This window comes from Perca fluviatilis, chromosome 6 (assembly GCF_010015445.1).
Source record: "Perca fluviatilis chromosome 6, GENO_Pfluv_1.0, whole genome shotgun sequence".
NCBI lineage: Eukaryota > Metazoa > Chordata > Actinopteri > Perciformes > Percidae > Perca > Perca fluviatilis.
The window spans coordinates 576,913-602,941 of NC_053117.1; the positions used below are offsets into that span (position 1 = coordinate 576,913).

The 26,029-nt window shown below is 41.2% G+C and overlaps 1 protein-coding gene and 1 long non-coding RNA gene across 10 annotated transcripts in view; one reads left to right on the plus strand and one right to left on the minus strand.

The window, feature by feature from the left end:
- The window catches only part of pbx3b (pre-B-cell leukemia homeobox 3b), a 60,993-nt gene extending 44,100 nt beyond the window's left edge, over positions 1-16,893 (plus strand). For 2 of the 9 annotated variants that reach the window (XM_039804219.1, XM_039804220.1), the window contains exons 3-11: positions 3,791-4,032; positions 5,170-5,360; positions 6,358-6,493; positions 7,583-7,612; positions 11,626-11,791; positions 12,421-12,498; positions 12,979-13,091; positions 13,943-14,032; positions 15,657-16,893. In XM_039804219.1, the coding sequence (XP_039660153.1) occupies positions 3,791-4,032; positions 5,170-5,360; positions 6,358-6,493; positions 7,583-7,612; positions 11,626-11,791; positions 12,421-12,498; positions 12,979-13,091; positions 13,943-14,032; positions 15,657-15,749 (1,139 nt within the window). In that variant the 3' untranslated portion in view covers positions 15,750-16,893. The remainder of the gene's footprint in view (positions 1-3,790; positions 4,033-5,169; positions 5,361-6,357; positions 6,494-7,582; positions 7,613-11,625; positions 11,792-12,420; positions 12,499-12,978; positions 13,092-13,942; positions 14,033-15,656) is intronic. The other 7 variants (XM_039804221.1, XM_039804223.1, XM_039804224.1 and 4 more) reach the window with 5 other exon arrangements.
- On the minus strand, positions 12,308-15,333 carry LOC120561213. Its single transcript, XR_005639573.1, has 2 exons — positions 15,194-15,333; positions 12,308-12,456 (listed from the first exon to the last, which is right to left on the minus strand). It is a non-coding gene; the product is annotated as an uncharacterized LOC120561213 (long non-coding RNA).
- Positions 16,894-26,029: the final 9,136 nt, after the last annotated feature.

Here is a 26,029-nt window from a genome sequence, read left to right on the forward strand (position 1 = left end):
GCCCTGCTCTTCTAGTGTGTTGTCTGGCATCTGACAGTGCATTCAGTGCGGCAGAATGAAGTGGAGAAGCCCAGAGCCGAGCCTTCCCTCTTCAGCAGGCCACATTAACCCAGCAGGGCTCTGCCTTTATGGCTCTCCTGCTCACACTTCAGTGATGAGAGTAAACAAGCAGCAGGCCAAAGGTCAGCTAAGCCCACAGAATAAAAGAGGGCACAGGGGGGGAGAGGTGGGAGGAAAAGGAGTGCGGCCCTAGGCAGTGCTCAGATCATTGTCAGGGCTTCAAGCAGGGAATGATGTACGAGACAACAGCCCAGAACCGGAAATGATTATAAACAGAGAACAGGGGAGAGTATATGAGGGGAAAAGGGCTGCATTTTCTTTTTGTGTCAAATTTGTTACGTCCTCGGATCTGATACTGACGGTGAAACCTGTAAAAAATGAAAAGAGGAGCCGCCCCTGACTGATAGGGATGGATTAATCACAGTGTCTCCTTTTGTCTCAGCCACAGAGGAGAAATGAGGAACAATCATATAGGCAAGTGCCTTTTCTTCCCAGCTACTCCACCTGTATTGTTGAATGACAAATGAAGCAGATTAAGGACATGTTACGTTATTATAACAATTTCAGATTTTTTTTCTCTCTCTTTCTTCTACATCATTAAATTCGTTCTCGTAATTAAGCGAGCCGGCATCATCAGAGGTATTTGAAATAACCAGACCATGTATAGATTTTTCATTCTTAAGTTCCAACTGCTCGCAGGCTTTACCAAGGTGACACGACTCCCACCCGCACTTTCCCTTTTGCGCTGAGATTAATCCCACTTTGACTGTGGAGGTGGATTAGAGCTCAACTCGGGTGCCCAAACTTGTTTTAATACCCATATCATCAGACAAAAACAGGATAAAGATTTGAGCAGGCAAGCAGCATTGGCAGTGCTGGAATGTGACTGTGGCTTTGCAAAGTTACTATACAGATTTGTCAACCACACAGCAAATTAAAGATATTATCTTGCTCAAGCCTATTTTGTGGAAGTCGCGTGATGATGCCCAGCTTAGACAGTGAATCCCCAATCTTTAGCTCCACCAACAAAGGTGCACAACGAGACAGAGATACATTGCACCTTTTTTTTTATCTTCTTTTTTTCTGTAAGATATGTTTTCTTATTTTTCTAATTCTTTAGTATTTATGTGTTTGAAACGGACGCATCATCCCTCCCAACAAATACACCCTGGTGGACTCCTGCAGGGCCATCTGCTACTCGGGGCCGCACAGTAATCATTTTTATCCTGCTGATTTCCCAAATAGAAATGGACATGTATGATAAAAATGTCATGGCCACTCGGCATGTCAGTGGACTAACAGGATTACATGTCACTTTCTAATATCTCGCTCTGTTTTCCTTTGCCGTGAATGGCCACATTATTGCACACAGGAACTTTGAGGTAATATATGGAAAGAGACTAGTAGCTCTTTATGGCCTGTGATTATTTAGCTTGAATGAAACCAGTGATTTATGCCCATTTAGCTGAAAAGCCCTCTACATTCCCTTAACGGCTTTTCCCTGGCTGTAGAGTGAGTGGAGTGAAAGTGACAACTGGGTTTGGTGTGGAAATGTACGCTGCGTCCCAGAGTTATATTTAATATACCTGACATGAAAAACATACCTAGCTACTTACCACCAGCCGCAGCGCAAAGTGCAGCCTGCTGAGCTCGAGCTGAATCAGAGAGTGGGAGTAAATACTGAATTAGGAAAATATGAGCTGTAGTGGCAGACAAACCACCAGCTATTAGAGCATGTTGAGATATGTAGCCATGCAGGCATCTGGTCAGTCAACATTTGAGTCATGTGCCATTTTGTTTTCATGCTGCACAAACTGGAATAAAAACAGCCGAGCATGTCCAGAACGAGAGCTTTGGGTGGAGTTGCGCAGATGCAGTGTGATGTGGATGAGGGTTAGTGGAGCAGCGGCATATTGTCCACATGGATGGCTTGGCTTGGCTTGGCTCTGCAAGCCTGATGGAGCCTTGTCCAGCGTCTCAATGTCTCCAACACAAATAGCCACATTCATCCACTCCTCTCACACCATTACACCTCAAAGACACAAAGCCAGCCGATCCATAAATAGAGGCAAATTTGTTTTTTTCTTTCCAGCGGCACTGCAGTCGAACAAAACACCAACAGGGATGAAAACAACAGGGGAGTGGCTACAATATGATGCATTTCTTAATTTGTTTTACTCAAGAATGTGTTCATAAGGAAGACAGAAAGAAGAAAAGGCTTTCTCTGTAGTAGTTCATCCTGGGGATGGTGTGCAGGGTCAGTCGGTCAAAGCGTGGTAAAGGGGCTCCTCTGATTGCATGCCTACTGGCTGACACAATAGAGCCACTAATCTTCTTATTTAGAATCCAGTGGCTGGCCATATCTTAATGAAGCTGTAATGAGCTGTTGAAAATCCCTGAATTGTGGGAGGGATTATTGAATTGAAACATCTCTGGTAATCATAATGTTCGAGTAGCCACTCAGTATTTACTGCCCATTGAGCTACATTTTTATCCACTTATTAGAGTGGATTGCTCCAGCAGTGTTCTTTTGTTTGTTTATTCTCTGTAAAGCCTGGCATTGGGGTTGCATTGCCAATGCATCAAGGTGTGCATGTACGCTATCTGCTGGGTGATTACGACTCGCTGACAGACCGGCGAGACAGAAAACCAGAGGAAATAAACAGCAGGGTCTGAGAGCCAAAGCAGAATTCATGAATGAGCACTTTACATAAATTGAATCTGCACTCATTTCGCCGTATGTAGATTTTCACTCCACTGGCACATTTTTATCAGGATAGTAGAATAATACACGATTCAAACCGTATGAGCAAATAGAAATGAGGTTACTTTTTTGGAGTTCCCAGCATTCACTGTTTCAAAGACAGAGACACTCACTAGAGGTATAGTTTTCTGTTTAGCATCCTTTCGCGGAGTAGAAGTGCCACTTCACCATTGAGCATTTGTCAGTTTATGGATGTTGCTGTCATGTCAGCCTTCCCGTACACACAGTGTGCAGCGCAGTGTGTAAATAAAAGAGAACAGGCATAGACATGAGCGACAGAAACACAGCACATACACAGGAGGCACCCAGTTCATACCTGCAGGGGAAATATCACACTATAGCTGACTACACAGACATAATGCTTTTAATTGCTCTTAAAGGAGACATATCATACTCGTTATCAGGTTCATACTTATATGTTTGATTTCTGCTAGAACATGTTTACGTGCTTTAATGTTCAAAAAACACATTATTGTTCTCATAATGCCTGTCTAAATATAGCTGTATTCACACTCTGTCTGAAACGCTCCGTTTTAGTGCCTGTCTCTTTAAGGCCCCCTCCTTATAAGCCCAGTCTGCTCTGGTTGGTCAACATTTCTGGGTCAACATTTCGGCACTCTCAGAGTCTCTGTACCGTCATTCCAGCCAGTGAATGAAACTTTCTACCTATATATAGTCTAGTTGTGACATCACAACCGTACGGAAGTCCTGATGGCTCATTTAAATGCACCGTTTCTGAATACGGGCTGCGTGCATTTCTCTGTGACTTCCACAGTATTCATATAGCACCTCACCTGCTTTATAAGACATGGGAATCACACTCTTCACAATATAGGACCTTTAAAAATTCAGTGGGGGCCTATTTGATCTGTTTTATTCTCCATTATTAGTATTATTTGTTCAAGTTTTACTGACCCTGGAAGGCATTAGCTCACCCCTTTGTTCCTGTGTTGTGTGTTGCTGCAGGTCTCAGCATCCGTGGTGCGCAGGAGGAGGACCCCCCAGACCCCCAGCTCATGCGTTTAGACAATATGCTGCTGGCAGAAGGCGTGGCGGGACCAGAGAAAGGCGGCGGATCTGCCGCCGCCGCAGCCGCAGCCGCAGCCTCTGGCGGGGCGGCCGACAACTCCATCGAACATTCTGACTACAGAGCCAAACTCACCCAGATCAGACAGATCTACCATACGGAGCTGGAGAAATACGAACAGGTGAGGTTAAGATTCTTATTCTTATTCTTTATTTATAAAGGACAACACACATTAATCAACATTTCTGTAAATGTGCCAGTGTTAGCCAGCTGGCTAATTCTCAACTGTAGTCCTTTGGCCAGATGATTTTAGACCAGAGCAGCTAAGATCTTCCCTAAAACAGATCCAGGAGTCAGTTTTTTTATTTTTTTTTGCCAGAAATACCACTCCTCCTCTTCCTCACTTCCAAGAAAAAGGAGAAAAACATAAATTCTGTCAATCTTCTTTCACCATCAAAAGGTTTAAATAACCCTGTGTGACTACCAGCTATTTCAATGATCAGTGTTGACCTATTGAGTTGTATTTCATTGCTTCAGAACATCCACAACAGCTTTTTCACTGCATTAGCAAGAAAACTGTGAAGAATATGCATGATTGGGTGAATGTGTTATCAGCTTGGGGAAAAAAAAGAAATTGCAGTATTATTCAGTGTGTTGTAGCTGATTATAGAGATCCAAAGGAGAGCCTTAGTCATCTGTGTTAAATGAGAGTATGATCAGCTCCTTCACCTAGCACTTTGAGCCTGCCATTAAACACAGGCATTATGGGCGAAAATAGAAGGTGTAACAGTGATGCCTCAGCAAGCCAGTGAGGTAAATTAGACTAATTTACTCCGGGCTCTCTGAGAGAGGAGGTGGGTACGCGGGGGCACACAACACTTCACCTGGAGTAAATGCATCTTTCTTAAGGGTGTTTCCAGGTTTTAATTATCTAAATGTAAATACTTAACGAATTTTACTCAGAGTAATGAGCCAAAGTGTGCACTACGTAAATGAGTTATTCTAATTAATCATGTATGAACTACTGGTTTAACGAAAAGCTGTTTAAATTCGCTCTGAATTAGGGCCAAGCCAAATTGCAAATCTGCATTCATAGTCAAAGATGACATCACCGATTATGTCATCAACGTAATGTACAAACATTGCACTCCGTTAAAGCTTTTAACAAAAAGAGCTTGCGTGTAATGAACTCCCGATATGAAAAATGTACAAAACTTTAGAGTCTCAGTCAGAGAGCTTTTCTAAGTTCACTGCTGTGACTTGGGACATTTACAGAACTCACGTCGGCTGCACTTTTTGTCTCTTTGTCACTTGGCAGGCATGTAACGAATTCACCACCCATGTGATGAACCTGCTGCGGGAACAGTCTCGCACGCGGCCCATTTCTCCCAAAGAGATTGAGCGCATGGTGGGAATCATCCACCGTAAATTCAGCTCCATCCAGATGCAACTGAAACAGAGCACCTGTGAGGCTGTCATGATCCTGCGCTCCAGATTCCTTGATGCCAGGTCAGTGGATTGTGTAGTGTATATACTGTAGATATGTTTGCGTGTGTGTGTGTGTTTGGTATCTAGAAACTTGTGTTGCTTCCGTATGACCTATTTCAACAAATCCAGTGGGCGAGGTCATTTTTTTTAGACGGAAGTTTGTTTTCCCTCTCACTTTTTTTTTCTGGCACAGCACACAGTATGAGCACTGCAGAGATGCATGATTTTAATTATGTCCATGTTCCATGCATTATCCATTTTCAAGACAATCAAGGCCCCCGCACCTGAGAACAGTTAAGACCAAATGAAATGGGGGCCGAGTCATGTGTAATGGATGGAGGGAAGGTCATCAGCAGGTGTTGTGGATTACTCTAATCACTAACAGTGTGGTGCAGTGTGGCGCTCACAAGTCGGGGCCAAACAAGCCAAGTGGAAGCACATTTTGCTATGTCCGCTGCCTGTGCGAAGCGCGGTAAACAAGGCAAAATAAGCAAATGCTCACCAACATGATAAGTAGTGCCCTTGGGAGGGGAAGGGGACCCAGATCTAGTTAGAGTTTGCTTGTTTCTACTCAAGCTCCCTGGGGCTGTGGCACTTCAGGAACAATGCTCAACTGTGCATGCCGTGATTTCTATAATGTACCGAGATGCACTCCGACTGGGCTTTGCGCTCCATCGCAAAGCCCACCCATCCGCTGCACTAAACTCTACACATTACACGCTTGGACTGGAGATGGGAGACCAACAGACCAAATTAAACATTGTATGTGTTTTGTGACTGTGGTTGTTTGTTTGCGTGTGTATGTGCTTGCCACTTTATTGGTGGGAGTCGTTTTCTGTGTGTCTCGGAGCAGGACACCATATTCTGCTCCTGAGGGCCCTTTGAGCCCATTCCTCATTATTTTCACCATGCATGTGTGAGATTGATTGGGCAATTTGTGCGATCCAAATGGACGAGTTAATGCCCGGTCCCGCTAATAGGCTCGCTCTGCCTTTCTCTGGTTGTGCTCCCCATTCAGGCGGAAAAGGAGAAACTTCAGCAAGCAGGCGACGGAAATCTTGAACGAATATTTCTACTCGCACCTCAGCAACCCGTATCCGAGCGAGGAGGCTAAGGAGGAGCTGGCCAAGAAGTGCAGCATCACAGTTTCCCAGGTGGGTAGTGCTCACTTAACAGTAGCCGGTGGGTAATCAGGGTGGGAAAAGGCTAAAGCCGAGAGGGATAGTTACCGTAGGTCACACCACCAAGACAGAATGTCTTTAGCTAACCTTGACATTGTGGCTGCCTAATGATGCTTCAGTCAAGGCTGGTCCCAGTCAGTCAGAGCAGGGCCACAGGGAGGGGGAGGCCTATATCATCTTGGCCTCAATCAAAAGCACTATGCTGTCCTTCCTTAGCCGCCCCAACGCTGGCTCCCCCTGCCATTTCCCCCCTCTCATTCCCATCTACCATGTGTGCTCTCTCTCTGTTGCCTGGTCAGTCGCTCAGGTCATAAGCTGGGAAGACAAATGGCATCATCCATTACTTTAAGAAAAGCAGTAAAAGTCTTGTGCTTCAACCTGATACTGGCTATTTATTTGTATGTTTGCTGTTCAAGCGACTTCGCAGGGCTCTGCTAATTCTCAGCTATATTTGAGATTCAATTCTATTCAACCTTATTTATAGTGTGAAATCACAACAGAAGTTATCTCAGGACCCTTTACAAATAGAGTAGGTCTAGACCCCACTCTATAATTTAAAAAGACCCAACAAATATCCCCCCCATGAACAAGCACTGGGTGCAACAGTGGCGAGGAAAAACTTCCAAAAAACCTTTGACAGAACCAGGCTCTGGGTGAGCGGCCATCTACCGCTGCCGGGTGGGACGCAGGGACACAGATTCACTAAAATATGATTCATAATAATGATATAATTAAGATTAAATATTGAAATATTATTTCCCCACTTTATATATAAACCTGAAGGCAATATCTCTTGCACCTAACCTCCTCCCCCCCATCTACACCCACAGTATTATTATCCTGTGCTCTCTTTTTCTGCTGTGATTGTGACTACTAGCTAGATTTTTTTTGATACTCTATTGTTCTATGGTTGTCCTCATGAGACACTATATCACAGAAACATGCATCTATACAATAATCTGCAGTGTTTTTTTTCTGTGTTGGGAGGGGGTGTTGAGGGGTATATTGAGTGTAGTCATGAAGAGTCAGATACTGTAAAAGCCCATTCTTTTTTGCCTTCAGGGGGTGGGAAGCACCATCACAGTATCACAGGTATGTCATAACTTCTCCTGATCCACTGTTTTCATTTTTTTGTTTATGTATGTAATAGCCTCACAGTTTTCCACTGCACAGAACCTCCCTCCCTCACACCACTGGATCAATGCTAATGCTATCATGAATTACAGTATTTCAAGTATGATTTTTTTTTTATTTGAATAAAAAAAAAAGAGAGTGGATAATGAGCATTTACATCCCACCTTTACGTCACACAAGAACAGACTATTTTTGATTGATTCATATTTTTTATGAACTACACCCATGTTATCACCATATTATGTGTGTACAAATGTGTCACATGAATTTTTTACTTTTTGGCTATTGTTTACCACATTATTTATTTACTTTTGTTTGTCGTAGAGCGTCGACTAATTGTGTGGTCTTTTGAATCTTCAAACTCAGCTCTGAAATAATTTTTAGCCCCCCCCCCCTTACTCGCCCTGCGCTCGCCGTGTGCTCTGTGGCGGTTAAAGAAATGGCCACCGACCCTCAGAAATGGAGCTCCACTCTGTTTTCTGAGTGCCTCACAAAAACAGGTCACCGTTCCAGTTCCCATGAGAACAAATCAGTCTATGCAGAAATTAGAGGGCTTTTAAAAATTCACTTGAACTCATCTCAGGCCCCATTAGTGGCGAACTCCTCGACCGGCGGAGGCCACGGCAGACATTCTTATTGACTTATTCTTAGTGCTTTGGCTCATTTTAAGTGAGTAACAAAGTCGGGGGCTCGACATGATGCCGAGTGCGCCGTAAGTGTGTTATCCCTCACCGTGCCCCGGCCTTTCAGAGTCGCAAAACCGCTCGCTGTGACCACTCCGAAGGCTCGGCGGAGTCATTTCTCAAACACCCACAAAATACTTCTTGCGGGCTTTGTTGATTACACAAGCAGTTCATTAAGTAAAGACCATCCGTCGTGAATGGTATGCCAATATTGGTCCGCAGCTATGCTCAATACATCATCGCTGACGAAACACCCGGCATCATTTAAGCAGGGGTCATTTAAAATGCGATGTCATCTTCCTTGAGAGCGAAGCCTCTTTACCTCAGGAGATCCCTGCAGCTCAATGCCAGTGTTTCAGTTCCGTCTAAATGCTGCAGTGATAACCTTAAACAGAAGAGAGAAAAAAACAAACTACGTCAATGTGTCTGATTTTAGTGCATACTGAACCCTAAAAGTACAATAAGCTATTGTCATTGTTACAATTACCCAAGGCTCTCTGACTGCAGGATTCTGTCTTCCGTCCCTCTGTCACTGTGCTGGGCTCCTGAATGGAGGCGTGGGATTGCACGGCTGTGGTTTGTGTCAGGGTTTCACGGAGGCCATTATTGATTTAATGTGCGCCAGAGGTTCGACATTTTACGCAGACTCCTCTGCAGACTCTTTTGCATTGCTTTCATTTTTCTTCTGAGTGACACTTTTCAATATTTCAGATCGTAGTGAATTCAGAGAAGCTAAGACTTGAGCTCTTGTTCATTACTAATGCGACCTGTATAACTGATGGTATCACAGCTAGTGAGACCACCTTTTGTATTTGTATTTAAGGCTCAGGGCATTGTATTCTCAGATATATTGAGATCATAGACAGATCATGCATTGCCTTACGAGGATACGAGGAGTATTGACCTGAAATGGGGTGAAATAGTATGAATTATTAACTGCAGCTCCACGGCCTCTCTAGTGGGCAGCAATGAAGGCAACGGTATCGTGTTCTTGCGAGGAGTCCGCATGGTCATTACACAATCGCTGCCTTTGAGGCTGCTGATGTCAGGTAATTCAATCTCACAACCTGGCTCTCACCACACATAGGAGTCAATTGAATGCATGGCCTGCCACAAGATAAAAGGGAATTAGTTCTGTAGATTGGGTTGTGCTCCACACCTTACAGTGCCGTGCATTTGTTCAATATTTAGCTGAACCCGAGGATCACCAGAGCCAGAGTTCAGTGGGCAGGAGAGAAATGTGCGTGTATAGAGTGGAGAAGGGTGCTGTGTCACGTCCAGAGGATTTGATGCCAACGCTGCTGACTCTGTCCATGCTTGTAACACCATATAGTGGCAGAATACAGTCATGACACACTTTATCATAAAGAAGAAAAGCAGATTAAAGTAATTCAAGTTCATCTTTCAACTTTTCCTAACTTATGAAATGAGTCACATTTTAATATAAAATGCTAGAATTAGCATGCATCACTGCCCTATTTGGGTGTCTATCTACCACTGTTAACTTTCAGACTTAATGATAGAAATATGTCTTCATGTGCAAACACCCCAACTGACATTTTAATAAATGTAGTTCTGCGTAATACACTGTTTGCATGAACACTTTGTGAAATTAAACAGACTGATGGGCTTTAGAAAACATTTTCTTTGATTTCGAGGGGTTTGTGGGCACTTTGTGAGCTGTCTGAAAGAGCGAGGATATTGGCTTGTCTTCGGCTCTGCAATCCACCATAAGCAGGTTAAGTAAAAAGGATGATGGCCAGGGCTTTCATTGCTTCCAATTAAACCTTGCTTGTTAGTTTAACCTCTAGGTAAACCCATCAAACAATTGATGTCAAGGAAACCCTGCCAACAGTGGGCCTCGCCTGAATGGTCATTAATTTTAATTGCCTAGATATTAAAGATTTAGAGCACAGAGACGTGCAGGATAGAAATGATCTGATGTCCTGCAAATCCAGTCAGTTTTTACGCAACAGCATTGGCGGGCTGTTGGGGATATTAAAATTTAAGCACATGGGTGGAAATTAAATAAAGCGTCATTAGGGGCAGCTGCTCTTTGGCTGGTCCAGCCGTGGGCTGCAGGGCCTGAGAGGGGGGCAGCAGCGCAGCGACAAGACCCTCTAATTTATAGAACGATTAAAAACAAGCATCATCTCATTATTATTCCACTATTATTGCGGAGCCAGCATTCACACATAAGGTTCACCCCTCATACAACTTTTGAGCGTCTGACTGATGTTGGATGTCATCGTTTCAAGTCAACTAAATTAGCATTTCCGACTCCTCTGAATCTGAATCTACCCAGTTTCACACATTCATTTCAAACTCAGCCCATAGAGTTCAATTTTACTTTGGTAAAATATTTCTTCTTTTTTTTTTTTTCCTAAACATCAATTAACACTGACTGCCCCCGATAATCTGTGTTTGCTGCTTCACATGTCTGCAGGTCTTTACCCTCCAACTCTTGTTTTTGATAATTACAAACAAAAGTTGCTTCCCGCGCACTGAGCATGCGCGTGTGTGCGCGCACACACACACGCACACACGCGCACACACACACACACACACACACACACACACACACACACACACACACACACACACACACACACACACACACACAGTGTTTTATTGCTGTATTAATGTTTTCTTATTTTCAAACTAAAGCACAGCCAGCTGTTAATTAAGGCCAACTCTTTATTTTATTACTCTTTAGGATGTGTGCATGCTTTAATAGGACTTTTAGTCAAATATTTAACACAGATATACAATGTTTTTTCATTTTTCTGTTAATGTGAAATATGAAATGCTGCCTTACATTACTCTGCCCGATAGTATTAAATCACTTAAATTAACTAATTATAATTGTATTTACATAAGGTGTCAATCACCTAGAGTCTCTGATCTGGAATCAGTGCGCTTTAGAGGGTAACGTGAACATTTATATATTTCACTGAGGGAAATGTTAGGATTTGTATCATATCAGGCCTGATATAAGAATTCTAATACATTGACTTAAGTGTGCGATAGGAGCCCCTTGTGTTTTAGTTTTGTCAGGAGACAGATCCGAGAGCATGTCATGCTCCAATCCATGAGAAGACACAAGTGGCTCCTGATTATGGCTTAATTAGCTTGTGTACCCGGCGGACAGTACTGCAGGGGCTGGGAATTGGGTACTTGATGGACCCAAACATGACATCTTGAAACAATCACACTGCTCAGTGCACGGTGCTGTGGCTGCTTGACGTCTGACTCCTCTGCTCCTCCTCCTTCTGCTCTACCACACAGGTATCCAACTGGTTTGGCAACAAAAGGATCCGGTACAAGAAAAATATCGGCAAGTTTCAGGAAGAAGCCAACCTGTATGCCGCCAAGACTGCTGTAAATGCAGCACACGCTGCAGCCGCTGCAGTGCAGAACAGCCAGGCCAACTCCCCTACCACACCTAACTCCGGTAGGCACTCCTGCATATAGACAAAAAAAAAAGGAAAAAAAAGACCTGCCCTCTACCTCAGCCCTTAACCTGCTGCCTACCTGCCTCACTCTCTCATGCACCATTCACACAGGCGAGAGTGACAGGCTCTGCTCCCAGCTTGGGGATCACAGTGTCTCCTGTCTATAAGACAGTTGATGTCAAGCAAACTCATGCATAAAGAGAGCGTTCCTGACTTGTGAACCGAGAACACGTGTATTTTTGGCAAAAAAAAATAATAATAAAAAATTCAGATTGTATGCCAGTGGGATTTGTTTTCCCTTGACTTTCTGTCAACTTCCTGTCATTTGTAATGTAATGGTATGTAGTCCCACTGCATGGTAGTGCTTTTTTTTTAAATGTATTTATTCGCTAAATAAACTTGACAAATAATTGCTGGGAGCATTTTTACCTACAGTGTTAGTATTATATCAACATGGCATTATATGCAGTTCATATTGAATAAGAGTCATATACAGTACAAACACAGAGCCTAAATGGAGGGCATGTTTAGTCCGGTTTAATGAGTAATGTGATGCTGAGTTTGGACTAGGTTGACCTGCATCGGGATGTGGTAAGCTTATGAAGTGGTCCCTTTTTCTTGCACCCAGGATTCCAGATGAAAGATGAGGAGTTTCAGCTGGATTCTGCAGAGAGCAAAAACACTCTTTTAACCAACATGTTTACTGGTACTGGTCTTTTCATAAGCTTCTTATTGTCCTTGTCATTTACCATGTGATACCTCCCTGCCAACATTAGATTGGAAGTAGGTGATGTGGAACAATTGGGAGCTTAAGCGACCAACCACATATATAGAGCCAGCCTCCCCTCCTCCTTGTGTCGTGTGATTTTCATTTCATTTGTGTCTACTGCATTTGTAAAAAAAAAAAAAAAAAATCCCCTTCAGTCTTTCTGCATATCGTCCTCTTCTGTTTTTCTTTTTTGCTTCCCTTCCTTTCCCTCCTTCACCCTTGTAGTCGCCTGCTTTATGGGAGTCTTTCTTCAGTGTATTTGTCTGCTTGAGTTGTGGGTCTGTGTATGCAGACACGTGCGTGTGTGTGTGTGTGTGTGTGTGTGTGTGTGCGTGCGTGTGTGTGTGTTTGTGTGTGCGCGTGCTTTCCCTTTATAGCCTTCTCATGTATTCAGCTACTTACATCCTCCCTTTCCAGGTTCTTCAGGTTCTTTTAACCTCCCAAACTCTGGGGACATGTTCTTGAGCATGCAGAGTCTGAATGGGGATTCTTACCAAGGGGCACAAGTCGGAGCCAATGTACAGTCACAGGTAGGATCAACAATCAGGGACAGTTCCTGACTACCAGCGCAGAGAGCTGTCCTTGTCTTGCCTGTGTACTGAGCCATCCACAGTGCAGTCTGAAGCACGTTAAAGCAAAATCCTAAAAAAAAATAGAAGGAAAAAACACGCTGCTCATGCGAGGAAGCAGTTTAAATTACCACAGCGAGGCCGCCTCTAACCTCCGATTGATTGAAGTGTTTACTGACTAGTTCGCTTTGGATGGAATATTTTGGCAGCCAAAATATAATCCCACCCCACTACTGTAATGCCGCAAAGCAATTTCCTGGTCACTATTCCAAACATCACAAGAAAAATTTTTTTTTTTAAATGTGCGAATGCATTTGGCTTTGACTTGAACTCTTGGGTTGGTATTGGGTTTTTGGTACTGTATTCCCCCCCTCCCTTTTTTTTCTGTATTTCTATATATTGCTATCTTCCTGTCTCGTCTTGTTTTAGTTTGTTGATGTCTTCCATTTTGTGAGTTTAATGCAGCTGCACAACTGACACACAATTGCTACCATGCAACAAAAAAAAAAACCTAAACTTCTTGATGATTAAAGTAAAATATAAAAGCTAATTTCAAACATTATTGTCATTTTTATACCATAGCCGCTGTAGAAGATGTCACAGATTTCAGCATGCTAGTAATGTCAGTATGCCTTTGTTGTTTTCATTAGGAAATATATTAGCTGTGTTACACATGTGCTGTCTCAGGAGTCCCTTTGTGATTTCACACTAGTCAGTATCTGTTGCTTCCCTGAGCATGTTTGCACTTAGCGTTTGACCCGCTTTGAGACACTGAGTTGACCAGCTTGTCCACCTTGTCTGTCCCCCTTTAGGTGGATACCCTGCGCCATGTTATCAGTCAGACGGCAGGATACAATGATGCTATTGGGGGGAACACGATGTATAGTCCACACGGCTTAAATGTGAGTAGAGCTTTCATTGGTTATATGCTGTTATATGTTGTTATAAATAGTGAAGGAACAGTGCATTAGATTGCATTATTGTAGCTACAGATAGACATAACCTTCCATGTGTTTTTAGCTACCCCAAAACAGACGGAGCACCGTGCCTCTTTGTCACCTGATATGAATAAAAGTTTAATAGAACACATTACACACAGCGGGGGAATCAAATCTCCAGCTTTACTTTATTAAACAGCTTTCAATACTTTGTTTGACTCAAACCAAAAATTAGATTTTTTTTTTTCTCCCGCAGCACTGTTGCATTTAGCTATTTTTTCGAAATGCTTCACAGAATTTTCCATAGCCTTATCTCCATGATAACATATGAACACGTGATCGCCCGCAGCCCTTTCCCAGACATGAATTCCATTTTCCTTGATGAGGTTTGATATGGCTCCTTTTTGTAAAGCAGCGCACAATCTGAAACTATCAGAGTAAAGATTAATTCTGTTGATGAGGGAGGATGAAGAGAGAGGGAGGAAGAGAGAAATAGTATCAGACAACTCTCTCTCTCTCTCTCTCTCTCTCTCTCTCTCTCTCTCTCTCTCACTGTCTCTGCACTATATCACAACCTCAGTATTTGCTCTCTTCATATTGATATGCCTGTTGGGTAAAATGCACGCATATTCACAGTCTAATATCATTTAAAGCTTAAGCATCGAAAATAAGGTATTAGATTTGCAGCAGTGTAACTTGAAATAAAAAAAATAAAAAAGTACTTATGTGAAGAAAGAATGAACACATTTTATGTAAACAAATGGTGAGGGGCTGTTGCCAGCATTCCATGCTTTTGGTGTCATGTTGGCTTTGCTGAAGCCTTATTGCTATAAGCTCTTTAGACATGTCAACTCCTACCAGGATCAAGCGTTTTTTTTTTTCTCACTTTCTCACAAGGTTTCTCACTTGCATGCGCAGTGTAGACCTGTGCCTACTGGCTCACCATGCAACGCTCTGCATGATCCCCATACAAAAAAACAGCAGCGCTTGAGCGACCGTGACAGGAAAGAATCAGAGCAAAATGTAGTAACGGAACATTTTTCGAATAAGTCAAGTTGTGGCAAAGCTCCTATATTGTAGCAACAAAGCTAAAAGTTCCACGTGGATACATTAGCATAGACTAACCTTTAGCTTCGTTGGTGGTGACGTAGAAGGATCCAGTAAAGGCTAGATCACGCCTGGAGCAAAGCAAAGTCTCTCGGAGTGGCCCTGCCCTGTCACTTTCACTCAGCTCCCCCCACCTCACCCGGCCCGAGCCCTCCCTCTTCCTGACTGACAGGAGAATATGTAGAGACAAGCTGTCCGCCGCTGCTAAAATCTGCTTAGACACTGATTTCAGGGACTGCTGCCATTGGTCGGGACACGAGACAAATTTCCGAGATGCTGATGCCACTGTAATGCAAAGGCTAATCGCAAGGCATAAACATGTTGATATCAGCTGACACATTAGTGCAACCAGAATCTATACGAGTCTAATTTCCATTTTTTTTTGTCGGAGTGTTGTTAGATTTTGGGGGGGGGATAAAAATGTACCGAGCTCATGTTGCAGAGTGTGTGATTGTAATCTCAACCTTTGTTTGTGTACCAGGCTAATGGGGGATGGCAAGATGCAGCGACTCCGTCTTCTGTGATATCTCCGACAGAAGGACCCGGAAGTGTGCACTCCGATACCTCGAATTGATCCGCTGTTAATGCATCTTCTCCTCAAAGCTGGGCATGGGACTATTTTCGCTGGCTGACCAACTGCAGAGGATACACACACATAAAAAAAACACTTTTCACAACAGATTGTTTTTTTTCCCCTGTACTTTAACATTTCCCCCCCATGCACCAAGCCAAACACACCCTCCTACATTAACACCCGGTGTTCTCCTGGTCGTTCGGTGTTTTTCTTTCTGTCTCCATAAATCCGACGTGATCTCCATGCTCTTATTTGTATGTCGTAGGGGTAAGCACACACAAACAGAAAACAAACTTTCAGGATAATTAGCTCCTCCAAACTTAAAATACCGGATGACACTTGCGCATTTAATGTGACATTTTAAACGCCTATTTGTTTGATTCTTGATTTAATTACCACTTGCCATTTTGATAATTGGGTTCTCTTTCAGTTCTTACAATACATAGATTAAAGCAGCTGTTTCTTTGACTGTAATGTGCTTGCAATCTTGTCCAGCAACTCAACAATGCTACTGTTGACAGCTCAATGGCAGCTTTGTAGTTACTTTCAAGATTTATTTTGCCTTACAGCCGTATACATTAGTACAAGGAAATGGCTTCAAACTCTGGAACATAAAGAAGTGTAATTGATTGCTTGACTATAACATGACACCATTCCATATTTTATAATTTGATGTTTAGTATGTAAATATGTAAACATTTTCTTTTTTTTTTGTACTGCTTATCAACAAATAATACACAGTATATCATTCCTTCATGGCGCACAGGAGCAGGCCCCGTTACACAGGAAAAGTTGTACATAATATAGCTTAAGAGTAATTATACATCCCACCAATCAAAACACAGCTTTATTACCTCATTCAAATTCATAAAAAGAACAATAATTTCCAATTTGTCTGTAGCTTAGAGTGCTCACTTACTACCTCTAAACAATATCACCACCATAGTTTCTTTTGCCCTTATTTAATGTTTTCCTCTAGTTACTTTAAAGACATCTTGTAACACTGTAAACTCTTCATCCTCTATGTAATCTAATGTATATTTTAATCTTTTAATAAAATGCCGTTGCTGTACCGCAACTTAAAATGACAAAAATAAAAAAATGAAAATGATAACAATATTAATACCGTGAAAAAGAGATGGGGAGGGGGTGAGGGGGGTGGGGGGAGGGGTCGGTGGGATGGTAAAGAAGAAGTTGTTGGTCTGTGGCTTTTACGATGGGGGGGGGGGGAGAGGGTGTGTGCGATGAACATTGTTGATAAATTAACACCAAACAGTGAAACTGTTGTAAATACTGAAGAAGAAGAAGAAGAAGAAGAAGAAGAAGAAGAAGAAGAAGAAGAAGAAGAAGAAAAAAACAAACATTTTGAATGTTGCTCATCTTGTTACTAAATCATGTGGAAAAAAAGAGGGAAAAAAAATCACTATAAAAACTGTAATGCATAGAGGTTTCAGTATTCAGAACTGTACATTTCCCAGCTCTGTCCAACAGGGTTTCAAACATCTTTTTTTCTCTTTTTTCTATTGTATGTGATTCTGAAACTGAAAAAAAAAAGTCATGACAAATGATTTGTGGCAGTGATTCTAATGTATTAAAGATGTTTAGTGTTACTTTCTAACCAGACTACACCCTGGACTGAAAAGTCTTCCTTGTGGTAGTTGTGTGATTTCAAACATGAATAAACCTTTTGCTTTCATGACACAGCAAGTTGTGCTTTCTGTTGTTGAGTCGGCGAGAGGGGCTTTGCACTTTTCTCGAACACAGACTGACAGTTCATTTAGGCCTGTACATCTGCCGTGTCTTTCCCCTCATCAGTGATACAGCGTCATGTATTTTCATGTTTCATAGTGCTTATTTTCATTTGCTTCTCTTACTCATTTATCAAATATAAATTCCCTCTAATATATGAAGTCGTTTAGTCATCATTTGCACGCAGTGATCCCTGCATATATAAGCCCTGTGCGAGGCCTTTTGCTCCTGTTTCGTACGGTGAATAGAAGGTTAAGACTTAACCTGGTTTGCAGCTACTGTGGAGCTGACATGGTTAGCGCAATTAACTGAAATGTCAGCCACTTCTAATTCGGGCTGTTTTGTCTGTCTGTTGTGGAAAGGCTGCCTTAATGGATCATTGGTTACCAATTCCACATGGAGATTGACATCCATTTATTCTCATTTTCTCAGCAGACTTCTTCGTTCCTGTCTTCCCTTCCTGTGCTCCCGTCCAGTGTTTGTGTCTCTCAGTCAGGGACACAAATACTGCCGAAACACAGCTGCAACTAGAGAATACCACCACTCACAATGTGCAGCTCATCTGAATCGCGCGTGTGTGTGTGTGTGTGTGTGTGCACATTTAGTGTTTGTTTTGATTTCAACATGAGTGTAGATAGACAGGCGAAAAGAGATGTTACAGCGTAGCATGAGTTTAATTCAAGCGCAAAGCACAGACGGTTTCCCGGGAGAGCATATTTGTCCACTCAACCAGTGCAGAACTTCATTGAACACCTTTCTCTGGAAATCATATCTTTATCCTGATATCACACACTCATGCCACACATGTCCACATACCTTCTTTTTTTCATCGCAATTTAAATTAAAAGAGTATTGCCTTTGAGGTCAATCAAAAAAGAGGTTTTAAACTACTTTGCATACCACTATTGTGTGTTATGCTTATTAATAATGATTGGATTCTGCTTGAGGGAGGTTTTGCAACATTGTTTTATTTAACATTTAGTGCGTCTGCACAAGCTAGTTTGCTCCATGTTAATGCTGTTTGAGGCGTGTGCATGTACATGCTTATTTCCTCTCACAGGAATTATGAAAGCATTTAGAGTTTGAAGTCCAGTACAGCGGTACCCTGCCATTTGAATTACAATCTATTTGCTCATTCTTCCTTTACAAATAGATACATTTGCTTCCCCAGGACTTCAACTATTGGATTTTAAGTACTGCACTCAGCGAAATTGGCCCCAGAACCTTTTAAATAAAGAAGTTACATTTTCCGAGATTATGCCTATTAGAGATTTTTCTAAGGTTCATTAAAGACGACATTTTCTAAGTAAAATTCACCATGAAAAGCATGCATCATTAAATATGTAAATCCAGAATGATATTAGCAATATGCACATAGCTGGTGCCAATTAAATTAGAGAAAGATATCATTTATATTATTAAGGTGGAGTTCATATTAGATTAACTTTAAAATGTAATGTTCTTTCACGGTTTGATTTATAGTTTATAGCGCATTGTTCACAGAACCATGTTATACTGTGTTTCAATGGTGAGATTGTTTATATTAAAATGTTAAAAGCTGTAATTGCCTCACACTGTCGCTAAATTTAATTGGTAGGAGGTTCAAATTGAAATTCATAAACTGGCACATATTTATTTTTCATTCTTGAATGTGACTTTACAGTATATATATATACACACACACACACACACACACACACACACAAACACACACACACACACACACACACACACACACACACACACACACACAGCCCTTAAAACAGCATTTGTGTCTGCCACTACTTTGTTTTTCACTTAGTGAATCATTCCTAATTCCTAATAAAAAAAGTCTTAGTGATCTGAGAATAAAATCAGTTAGTCTGAGTGGAGCCCAAGACAATATGCAGTTATAGCTTTGATCATTGACCAAAGATTTGGGTCATGTACAGTATGAGGAAACAGATCTTAATTCATTAGAAAGCAAATTAGGGAATATTCCGGAAAGCAGGTTACTGTGGAAGCTGACAGAGCTGATTCATTTGATGCAGTTTCTTAATCCAAATACTAAACATGATCAGGCTAATTCAACAATCTAAACACTTGAACACCAGAAGACAGAGATTTTAAGAGCCAGATGCCAGGGGCGGAGCCAGATGTTGTAAACATTCAGGGCTCATCCCAAACCTAGAGGGGTGTGGGGGGCATGCTTCCTCAGGGGAGACTTTTTCTCCCTTTTACCTCAGCTATTTGCACTATTTGTCAAACCATTTGTAATTAGAATTCCTAAAAATCTGTACATCATTTGGGGAAAACATGACACGAGGAAACAAATCATACTGTAGAGCTTACATCCCATATGATGTGTCTAATTGTTCTCCAACTGTCTTCATCATTCTAAAACCAAAACACAACAAATGTTGAGGATGACAGAGGATTTTTAAGTTACTCAACATAGATAGGGTAGGACTTTGGCATAAAACAGCATTACGAATCTTGAAACCTTTTTTTTATATACTATGCTGGAGTAGAGTTCACACAGAATGGATGGTTAGCTGACAAATCTGCTACATTCGAATCCAACCCATCATAATCTGGGCTGCTCTAACTGCAATACACTTAGGAAAGCCCTACATCCTCTGGACGCCCTAGGTCTGTAGTTTGTGGTTGTAAAGTTTCATGAGGCTGGGATTATCCTCGAGGTCACAACAGGTCACTTTACACAGAGACTCAGAGTCTCACTACATTGAATTGGCTACTTTGGAGACTAACAGCATCACACATGAATATAATTGGGCTCAATGAATCCAAAAGAGTGTCAGCTTTCCAGCCATAACCAATTTATGCAATTCCCAGACTGTTTAGGGACCCCAGTATGCAGACATATTTAAATACACCCTTTTAGAATAGGCAAAAATAACACATTTATACTGCATGAGAAAAACTGCATGGTGGATACTGGAAGTGACAAGATTTAGCTTACAGGTAGGAAAACATTTTACTTTAATTCCCCCCTATGTAGCATTTATAAACACAATTCAAACATTTAGGTGTGTTATAACACACTATAATGTATGCAGATATAAGGACATTTTTAAGTGTTAACAATTATATTTTCTCCTGAGACATTTACATATTATTACTGTTTTAATGTATTATCATTCATTGTCTGTTTACACACCAGCCTCCACTTACAGTATGGGAGTTAAACACGTATATCTGCTTTATATACTGCTTAAAGTAAAGTGTTACCAAAACATTTCAAATCTTTGAAGGAACAACTTTGAACGTAACTGTGCTTTATCAACTACTGGTGACACAACAGTGACAATGACTCAAATAGACCCTTTAAATTGGTTGTCTGCCCCTTTAAATTGGTTGTCTGCCCCTTTAAATTTCTATTTTTCTACCATCAAAGTGTGATGCTGGTCTAAAATGATGTGCTTTATTTCAATCGTGGATCAAAATAAAGCACTTTAGTTGCTTTGTCAAGACTTTACACAGATACATTTGTGCAGGACACCCTGTTTCTGGAACAGGGCTAGCTTAGGGACCGTTCGGTATTTATGGAATGGACCACCAGAGGAAAATAGGGGAGGGTCATGTCTTTTTATTCTTTGTTGAGGGGAGGGTCATCCAACGTTTTTTTAGTCTGTTAGTCACCCAACTTTTGTTTTCATGAAAACAGCAAAATTTCAAAGTGGCTTGTTTGGTGCATATTTCTCCATGTAGCTCTCAGTCTCGGCCCCCCATCGCTAGCAGATGGGTCTGACCCAACAAAAAACCCTACAGCTAACTGTGCCACCTGTTGCCAAAGTATCGTCACTGACATGAAGCTGGAATATAATGAAGCTGACTAGCTCAAAGGTTTCACGTTGCCTAGCAACTAAATATTCGTTTAAAGCTTCAAACCAACAACAGAAATGCTAGGAACATAAACCATGTCTATTGTAAGTAATATAACATTAATACCTGGTCGAATTTCTGGCAACTTTCAAATGTCTGACCCAACTTGGTCTCTCGGACTTGCAGGTGGTGTACTGGTGTGTATCCAGAGTAGCTGCAGGCATTGCCCTGTGCTGGCAGGTCGTAATCCTTGCATTCTTCACCCTTGAGGCACCTACCCGTCTGCACACCACGTTTATCCTTCATTTCCTTCTTTCTTGCAGGGTAGGGGGAGTAAAATAAAGGCCTCGCGCTGTGGCTTCCAAAGGGAGAGACTGAATGGTCCTCTAGAGGGCGATAGCAAAGATTCTAGAGCGAATGTTATTTCTGGCGCCAATACATACTCTTCAAATATCCTTTCGGTCCCGGTGATTTGAAATTGTGCAAACGACAGCCAAGGCATTTGAGAATGAAGGTGGTAGCATGCAAGCTCCCAAATTGATTGTTTGTTTGAGAAATGGAGTTTTGGATAATGTTCAGCTTCAGCAGCTTTACCTATGCTAAAAAATGCAATGACTAAGGAAGCCTAGTGACAATCCATAGCAACCAGTTCATGTGTTGAATTTGTTATTACCCAGTGTGCTTTGTTGAATGGTCTCAATGTTTTATTGTTTTATTTCATGTGAATACTAGTTTACTAGAGGAGTAACTTAGTATTTGAAGTAATGCAGTAATGCAGGAAGTGTGCATTTAGTTTCCATGCTTATTGTGTTTCCACAACAACATTAGTGAGCAAATGTACTGAAATGGCCACCAAAACAGGAGGAGTGTGATGTGTAAGATGAGGAAGCAGAGGTTAAGTCATGTATGTCATGGTTGTAAAAGAACAGTGGCTATCTGTACATCTTTGCCAAGCGCAAACCAGTACAGAAGGCATCAATAAATGATTGGGGAGGGTCATGCCTCTTTTCCCAATCATTTTGCAGGGTCATAGAAAAATGTATTGCTGTCGATGGGAGGGTCAAGCCTAATTTGACTAAACATCCCAAAACTCCTCCAGTAGCCCCTTAAATAAATACAAACAATCCCTTAACAGTATATTTGAAACTTGAAAAGTATAATTGATATTTCTTTTCTAAGACTTGGTTAACTCGCTATTACATATCTTCTGGAATATCCCCTTTGCATAATGATTTTGCTTTGTTAGAGCTTGCTTCATGAGATGCTCATAAAGCCATGAGCCTGAGAGTAGTGTACAGTAGTTTGATTTACTCAGCAGGAGCATAATGGACCACAGACTGCCTTCATGGTTGCTATTACAAGATGAGTCCTGAGTGGCCTTTGAGCTTAAAACAGTGGAGTTAATTAACATTTGATCCTACCTCTCCTTACATCTTTAAGAAGTTCATTTTCAATTTCATTTTCAGCCCAATCGCCCATTTTGGTGCTGGAAAATTGCTTTACGATCACCTCATCTCTGAACTGATGGTGGCTTATCAGAGCTTGTTGGGCAAAAGTAAGCACAGGAAGGCTTGTGACAGGAGACAGATGTTTGCCTTACCTCTTAGCAGACGCGTGTCAGCGAGCAAGGGCTGCCTTTGTGCTGCTCAAATAAACTGACACCAAGTCACGGAAAAACCAGAAAACAGCATAAAAAAACAGAACCTGTGGTTGTCTGTCTCTCTGACATACACAAATTGCACAATACGAATTCAATTATTATATCATGTAACTTTATTATATCAATAGCTGCATTTATTTAAAGTTTGGAGCTTTCTAATTTGCTGTCATAAAGACTTCATTACGGAGCCGAGGGGATCATCATTCACTGAAGTGCACACCTTACAAAGCAGGTGCATGTCACCGAGGCAGATGATAGATGTAACCTACAGCATGGAGCACAGTTTCATATAAAGCCACTAAGGCTTCAAGCACGGTAATATAAACTGGTTGTTGTGACAGCACTTAAATTCATTTGATCTATAGAGGTGCAGCATCTGCTTTTGATTAAAGTTGGTTGGTATTTAAGAAAGAAATATGTTAATACATGTGACATTTCTATGAATTAAAAAATAATACAGACGATGTGTTTAAGAGGCAGGAATATCATCAAGGGGTTAAGCGAGTGTCCACAAACCGTACCTCCTATGAAGCCATATTGTTGCTAACAAGCCATCACCCGCCGTTAGCATCCCATTGATTCCCATTCATTTTGACGTCACTTTGACAGCGAATAACTTTACATCTGAAGCGTTTAAAGACTCTATTTGTCCATTGTTTATTTCTAAAGAAACACGACAATGTATAAAAGGCTCCATTACCTTGTATCTCACATTATGGCTCCGTAGTAGACGTTTTTGTAAAAATAGGCTAACGATTGTGTCATAACCACGCGACTTTCTGTCACATAATACACAAATTACCGTACAGTACAGGAGAAGCTTTGTCCATTAATTTTTACTGTCTATGGATATAATACATTGACATAATGTCAATATGGCACCCAGCACCCTGAAAACATTCTTAAAACGGTGGTTCATGTACCAGTTAGACCTAACGCTCAGACTAATGTTTCCATCGTGCTGTGACCGGAACAACTGAGGGCTATTTCACAAAACCAAGATAAGGGATTTCCCAGTTATCCTGGATGAATTTAGCCTTGACTCAGTTTCACAAAAGCAGAGGCACCTAAGTTACCATGGAGATTTATTCTGTGCAGCTAGCCTGCTCCCGACCAGGCTAACAGCCAGGATTTATTAATCCTGGAGCCTTTTCTGTTCACTCAGCACTGGTTTTACCCTATTGTTGTCAGCCTGCATTAAAATACAACAGGTGCATATTGCTGTTCAGTTAACTAGTGTTATTATTTAAAGTTGTGACAGTTATTTTTTATAATTATTCATGTGACATTGTTACTGTTATTATTGCTGAATGAAGACTGCTGTTCATATTGTTGTTAGAAGTTTGATGAATATATAATGGCAGTTGTTGAGATAACTAGAAAAAGCTGATAACATTTCAAATGTGTTTTAAATGAAGTCTGTTACTAAGGGCAATACATACAATGCTGTACATGTGTGTTTCTATAGTGGACCAATGCACCTTGAATTATTTTAGTTGATTATTTTTCTTTTTATTCTTTAACAATAAAAGATCATGTTTGTTCCTCTTTCATGTGCATTGTATTTGGCATTCTTAGCACACAATTTGTGTAATAATTTGGGAGGATTATACAATTTTAAGAACATATCCTAATTGTACAATCCTCCCAAAATATAGACTTAGTTCACTGGACCAGTAACTATCTAGTGCTGTAGGCTACTGTACATTCATGTAACAACAGGGAGTAGACACCCCAATGGTTTTTGACCTTATATTTGGCTGGGGGGGGAAGTAACTGATGAATATACTCCATTGCATTCATGTTTACAGTGTGCATGGAATTTATCACTTAATTATCTTTATAGTTTCTAGATTTTAGAGTCCAGTTTATTCACTGTCTTTCTTTTCTATGTCCTTATATACAAGGGAGCAAGGCATAGAATATGTAGAGAAGGAAACTCGGTTGTACACTTTGCATTAAAAGCGAGCCGTGGAAGTTAATATGACTTAGGTAATTTATATTTTAGCCCATAAGAGACAAGGAGAAAGAGTGAAAGAGATATTTACGCATCATATTCTAGCATTGTAGAAAATTGATCTTCATGGTAAAATTCCTGAGTAACATTATCTTCTGCTTACTTTTAAGGCAAATGTTCATTTGTGCAAATGATTAGTAGCCTAATCCTTGAATGGTATGATTATGACGGTTTCAATTCAGAGCAGTGGTCAGTTAATGTATATATTTCGGCTACTTACGCATTCAGTTGGTTTGCGACCGTCTGCCTCGCTTTTTCTCGAGGTGTTTCTTTTCTTTTCTTTCTTTTTTTTTGTTGTTTTTTTACAAATAATGTGTTTCACATTATCATACTTCCATAAGAAGCTGCTGCTCACTCTGTATAAAGTATGAACAATGCGTATTCTCCATTTTAGCATCAGTAAATCTGTTATCGACCTCGCTGTCTGTTAAAGGTCCCATGACATGGTGCTCTTTGGATGTTCTTATATAGACCTTAGTGGTCCCCTAATACTGTATCTGAAGTCTCTTTTATATAGACCTTAGTGGTCCCCTAATACTGTATCTGAAGTCTCTTTTATATAGACCTTAGTGGTCCCCTAATACTGTATCTGAAGTCTCTTTTATATAGACCTTAGTGGTCCCCTAATACTGTATCTGAAGTCTCTTTTATATAGACCTTAGTGGTCCCCTAATACTGTATCTGAAGTCTCTTTTATATAGACCTTAGTGGTCCCCTAATACTGTATCTGAAGTCTCTTTTATATAGACCTTAGTGGTCCCCTAATACTGTATCTGAAGTCTCTTTTATATAGACCTTAGTGGTCCCCTAATACTGTATCTGAAGTCTCTTTTATATAGACCTTAGTGGTCCCCTAATACTGTATCTGAAGTCTCTTTTATATAGACCTTAGTGGTCCCCTAATACTGTATCTGAAGTCTATTTCCCGAAATTCAGCCTTGGTGCAGAATTACAGCCACTAGAGCCAGTCCCACAATGAGCTTTCCTTAGTATGTGCCATTTTTGTGTCTCTAGCTATTGAGGAGGAGA